Here is a 5,966-nt window from a genome sequence, read left to right as displayed (position 1 = left end):
TTGCGCAGGAAAAGGGATGATGCAATAGTTAAGACTTCTGTGCAGAAGGGAACGCCCCCTTCGTAACGCCACACATTGTTTTATTATAAAGCTCATTTGCTTCAATGGAAGAAGGCTACTATATTTTCTAATACCATTGCGCCATGACTTGGTGATGGATTCTAGTTTTATTTTGTATGAACCTTGAGCTTATAATGCAGGACTCACACCCTTGAAAAGAACTGACCTTGCAGAAAAGCAAGTAGGGAAAGAAATGTTAATCTTCAGATTAATCTCTCCTCTTACAATAAAGTGATAACTTCTCAGTGCCCCTAGATCCGTAATGGCGAACCTATGGCACGCGTGCCAGAGGTGGCACGCAGAGCCATCTCTGTGGGTACGCGAGCCTTAGCCCCAATTCAGCTCCGCCACGCATGCGCGCACACCTCCCACCGGCCACTGGTCTTTGGGTCTCTGCCACACATTCAAGGGGGATGGGACATGTGGTGGGCATGCATGCATGGGGGTGGGGTGCATGGGGGGTCCATGCTAGCATGCATGGGGGCAGGGCACGTGCATGCATGGGCGTGGGGGGGCATGTGTGGGGCCCATGTGCACATTGCATTTTGGGGGTTCGGGCACATGGGTGCTCATTCACGCACATGCACTTTGGGCATTTGGTCTGGAAAAGGTTAGATGTCACTGCCCTAGATGCTCAGCTTTAGTATTTTCAGTATCATTATCTGAATTACTGTTTTTGATTGCTGTTTTGTGTTCTGTTATGCTTGTGTTGGTTTTATTATTTTCTATTTGTGTGCATAGCTTTATCTGGGCTCCCCCCCCCCCCCGCTCTGGAGTCCTCTAGATAGAGGGTGACTAAGAAATATTTTTAATTACTCCAGTGCAAACCATTTATAGCCCTGGCCATGCATACAGATGGATTAAATGTCTAGGTAATTTCAGCTTGGCAGTGTCTATACAGGGTTCATTTGTTCAGATCAGCTCCCATCACAATACATTTGATACTATTACCTTTTTAATCACCCTGTTTATCATAGAGACTGGGAAATCTGAGAGTCAAAATCCATTAATTCAATGGGCAACGGTTTGGAGACAGTAGGTCTGACAGAATGGAGAGATACTTACTTGCAACTTTCTGCTATGTGTCGGAATTAACATAGCCACAAAATGACAGAATTGGAAGGGACCTTGGAGGTCTTCTAGTCCAACCCCCTGCTCACACAGGAAACCCTACACCACTTCAGACAAATGGTTATCCAATCGCTTCTTAAAATCCTCCAGTGTTGGAGCAACCACAACTTCTGGAGGCAAGTCGTACCATTGTTTGATTCTTATAACCATCAGGAAATTTCTCCTTAGTTCTTAGTTGCTCCTCTCCTGAATTAGCTTTCATCCTTTGCTTCTTGTCCTGCCTTCAGGTCATTTGGATAATAGGTTGACACCCTCTTCTTTGTGCTATCTCCTCTATTTTCCAGTTTCAGGAAAATTGCAATTATTGATAGTAACACTTGGCTACCATATCAACAAAGTATTAAAGGTGATACATTGTGGATCTTAGGTATGTTAAACTTTTGAGTTATCCATTTCATTACCTGAGATATTTCTCTCTTTTCGTTTGGCAAATATTTACATGTAATTGGATCCAGTGGTGGGATTCAGCCAGTTCACACCTATTCGGGAGAACTGATTATTAACTTTCTAAGCAGTTAGGAGAACTGGTTGTTGGAAGAAACATTATTTTGTTTTTTTCCACTTTACAGGGCTAATCCTGTAAGGAAGGCGGGAAGGAAACATTCTGGTGTTGTTTCTAGCCTAATCTTTATTGCCCTGCTTACAGAAACTGCCTCTCTGATTAACCCTTATTACATTGTAACAGTTAGGGCAAAGCACCCATCGACCTGAGTGATGTTGAGTTGGCCATGCCAACATGGTCACATGACCATTGAATCATGCCTACCCAGCTGGTCATTAGGGCAGAAAACCAGTTGTTAAATTATTTGAATCCCATCACCGGTTGGATCCCATTTTGTTCTAAAAAATGTCAAAACTGAGGAAATATGTGGCATGGGATTATGACATCCCTTGTCATCTTCTTAATCTCAAGGAAGAGGCCGGACAAGTCTTCATGCCTTCTATATGGTTCACTTTATTTTCTTGTTTGAAATTTCACCAATTTGATGTAATGTCACTCCTTTCAATAGCCCTTTTGTAGGCAATAAGATAATATGAAATGAGATTGACGTCCATGTTGTTTTCTTGGCAACAATACAGAAATGGTTTTCAGTCACTCAGTCTATTAGATTTTCTGCTGCTCTGTCATTCATTAGAGTTGGCACTACCTTGCTGTTTGAAGTTAGCCAAGGTCAATTAAGTATTTCAATTTAATTATGTTTTTATGAAACATTTTTGAGAAAGGAAAAAAGAGGCAAGAAAGGGCAGTTAAACACTAAATAAATAGAGAAATTATAGGTAACATGGAATTAGGTGAGAATGCTCAATATTTCATAGGTTTTAAAGAAATATACTGCATGGCAAAAATTGAAGATAGTTATTAAAATCTAAGCCATATATAAAGATCAAAAAGAATAATCTGCACTGTATGAATCAGACAATGAGATTAGGAATAACAGAATTTCTACCCAAAATGCTGAAGATCTATTCTCATTTAATTTATCAATGAAGATACAAGAATAATAAGATTTTATGTTAAGAGAAACCCAACTTTCATACATGATACAAGCCCATTATAGAATTCTAATTCAAAAATGGGTTAGGTATTCCAAGCTGCTGTTAAAGAACAATAAAAGTTAATGGTCAAATTGATATTTTACAAATGATCTCGGACAAACCTGCCGAAAAACAGAAAAACCCCCTTGGCAATATTTGGTTAGTAACAGCCCAAGAAAAGAGGTGTTTAAAATCTATTGTTAGATCCTTTATGATAACCTTTTGTCCTGAAATGTTATTACTGACAACTATTGAAATACATTAAATATTACATACAATATGTAATCTTCAATACAGTTAAGTAATTAATTGTAAATTAATATTAACATTAATGTTAAAATAGTTATTGAACAAATAGTACAGAGGTGGTATTCAGCAGGTTGTGACCAGTTCTGGAGAACCCGTAGTGAAAAGTTTGAGTAGTTCGGGAACAGATAAATATCCACCTTTGGCTGGCCCCGCCCCCATCTATCCTCTGCCTCCCGAGTCCCAGCTGATCGGGAGGAAATGAGAATTTTGCAGTAACCTTCCCCTGGAGTCGGGAGGGAATGGAGATTTTACAGTATCCTTCCCCTGCCATGCCCACCAAGCCATGCCTACCAAGCCAAGCCACACCCACCATGCCACACCCACAGAAGTAGTAGTAAAAATGTTTGAATCCCACCACTGAAATTGTACCATGAAACAGGTGCCTTTCTTGCCTATCTTTTCCATAATATTTAAACATTTTTATTCATATAAAAAAATATTCCAATTTTTAAATGTATTGTGCAAGGGAGAAACCAATATCCCACCATTCATGGATCTTTCTACCTCAAGGATGGATCAAAAATAGATCAAAATTAAGAGTAGATATGTGGGTAAATCTAAAATCGGTTATCAAGGATTTTCAACTTCAATTGCTTAACAAGAGTACCCACACATTTTTCTTTACATTCCCAGATTACTGTCAAATGAAGAAATAGAATTGTAACCACACCCCAAAACTACTCAGTTTTCGCTCTTCAGAACAGAATTCCTGGAGTCAAACATCTAATAAAAACATGTCTTTTACATCAGGGGATAGATATTTCTAGATCTTGAGTTCCAGAAAAATAGACAAACAATATACATATCTAAAATTTATCCAAATTTTAATGATTTTCTTCCCCCCCAAAAAAAGAAATTCACACCCTAATACAAAAGCAGAGTTCAAGTAGAAAGTGGACATCTCCACATTTCAATAGAAATCTCATTAAAGAGAAACTAATTCTAGAATTTGCTCGTTGAGAACCAGTATCATACAGTGATTAGGGCATCCAGCTGGAAACCGGGAGACTATGAGTTCTAATCCCATTTTAGGCACAAAGCCAACTCAGTGATTTGGTGCCAGTCACTCTCTCAGCCCTAAGAAGAAGAAAATGGCAAACTAATTCTGAAATCTTGCCAAGAAAACTGTTGGTACTTATTCCAGGCAGTCTCCAAGAGCCAACAATAACTTGAAGGCATGCACTTGAAGGGGGTTTGCAGGGTTAGGGAGAACCTCTAGCTAAGATTCTATGCAGTTCATAGAACCCCCAAATCGCACTCCTGGCTGGCCCCGCCCATCCCATCCCACCCCTCCCAGGAGTCCCCACACAGCCCATTTTGGATGCAGGTAAGTGCAGAGTGCGCACGGAGGCTTGGGGAGAGTGAAAAACAAGGCTACTGGAAGTTCGGGAAGGCCAGACATGGGCCTGTTTCCACCTTCAAGAGGGCCTCCGGAGCCTGTGGAGGCCATTTTCGCCCTCCCGGAGGTTAGAGGAAAGCCTCCAGAGCCAGGGGAGGGCAAAAATGCCTCTCCCCACCTTGGTGCAGGAGGCCAACTAGGCCATGCTCACCATGGCCACTCCCACCCAGCCACTGGGCAGAGAACTCCTTGCTAAAATTTTTGAAGCCCACCCCTGGTTCTAGTATTTGGATAAGCACAAGGAATTGATCATGATATACTTATATTTTTGGAACAACTGAAGATGAATCTTAAAATGCCTTGTATGGAAGCCTATGCTTTCCTTTCGTTTTAATGCTGATAAGAATGTAATTACTAATAACTTTTCCCCAAGATATAATGTGTGTACAAAACCACAAAAAAATAAAAATAATTGCAAATCTAAATAGCCTTTGCATGATGGCCATGCGTGTTGGGGCAGTTGGGTGAATGTCGACAAGAAGGCTTGTGGCTCGATAGAAACTGAAGAAGGTGATAAGCTGCTAGAGATATCTTCTGCCTTTTTTAATATCTCTTGCTTGCATAAAGGTTAGCAATAGAAATAACATTTACTTATGCTAGTTGTGTTATAAATAGGCCTGGAGAATGCTTGTGATACTCACACCTCTAGTTTTGTTGGGATCTTTCTTGTTCTTTAGGTGAGGACAAGGTTGGTCACAAGGACATAAGGGAAACAAGGACTTCCATATCCTGTTCCTCCCACAGACAAAGTTTCTCCTTTTCGTTGATTCTTCCTGGCCATGGATAGATCCACGCAAGAACTTTTCCTCAACTTCATGATAGTCCTGATCACAGTACTCCTCATGTGGCTTCTAGTGAAGTCTTATCAAGACTGAAAGACTCATGTTCCTGGAATCATGGAAGGATCTGCTTCCGGTGAAGGATGAGAATGCTACTCCTCAGATGTGCTTCTTGGTGTGCTCCAAGTTTTAATGTAGAAAAAATGTAATTCATTTAAAAAAAAATCAAAATACCTCATTTATACATATCTAACAATGCAACTGGATCTAAGAAGGTGTATATTAATTTCTCTCCAAAGCACGGCATAAACGCTCTTTTGACTGAATTTCTATTTTGTAAATGATGGGTGTATCTCACTTAGAATCACGATAGTAGCTACAAAGATGACAACTCATTAATGCATTAGCTTATCGTGACTTCGACACTCATGAAGTCTTCATTGTTTCAGTTTTATGTAATCCATTAGTGGACATAGGCTGCTCTACCATTGTTATCATTTCGATAAATCATAACATTTGATGCACTTCCTGTTCTTTTTAATTGTCTTCTTGATGTTGCCTTTGTAAGCAAGCCTTGTCGTACCGGATAACAGATTGTTATTGTATTGCAAGAACACTAAATTCAGATCTTTAAATATTGTTGTATGCATTCTAATTCAGAAGTATGTAAAAGCAGGAATTTGGTAAAACACCAATATTACCGATACACCTAGATCAGGAATGGATCAAGACACAAGAGTTTTGATAGGACA

At 39.9% G+C, this 5,966-nt stretch overlaps 1 protein-coding gene across 1 annotated transcript; it reads left to right on the top strand.

Annotated features, from left to right (window-relative positions):
* Positions 1-5,135: 5,135 nt before the first annotated feature.
* SLN (sarcolipin) lies at positions 5,136-5,318 on the top strand. Its single transcript, XM_032219311.1, has one exon. It carries the CDS (start codon positions 5,215-5,217, stop codon positions 5,308-5,310), a length of 96 nt encoding a protein of 31 aa, XP_032075202.1. The 5' UTR covers positions 5,136-5,214; the 3' UTR covers positions 5,311-5,318.
* The last annotated feature ends 648 nt before the right edge of the window (positions 5,319-5,966 follow it).

Source organism: Thamnophis elegans, chromosome 6, assembly GCF_009769535.1.
Source record: "Thamnophis elegans isolate rThaEle1 chromosome 6, rThaEle1.pri, whole genome shotgun sequence".
Classification (NCBI taxonomy): Eukaryota; Metazoa; Chordata; class Lepidosauria; order Squamata; family Colubridae; genus Thamnophis; species Thamnophis elegans.
This window is presented reverse-complemented; position numbering and strand designations above follow the sequence as displayed.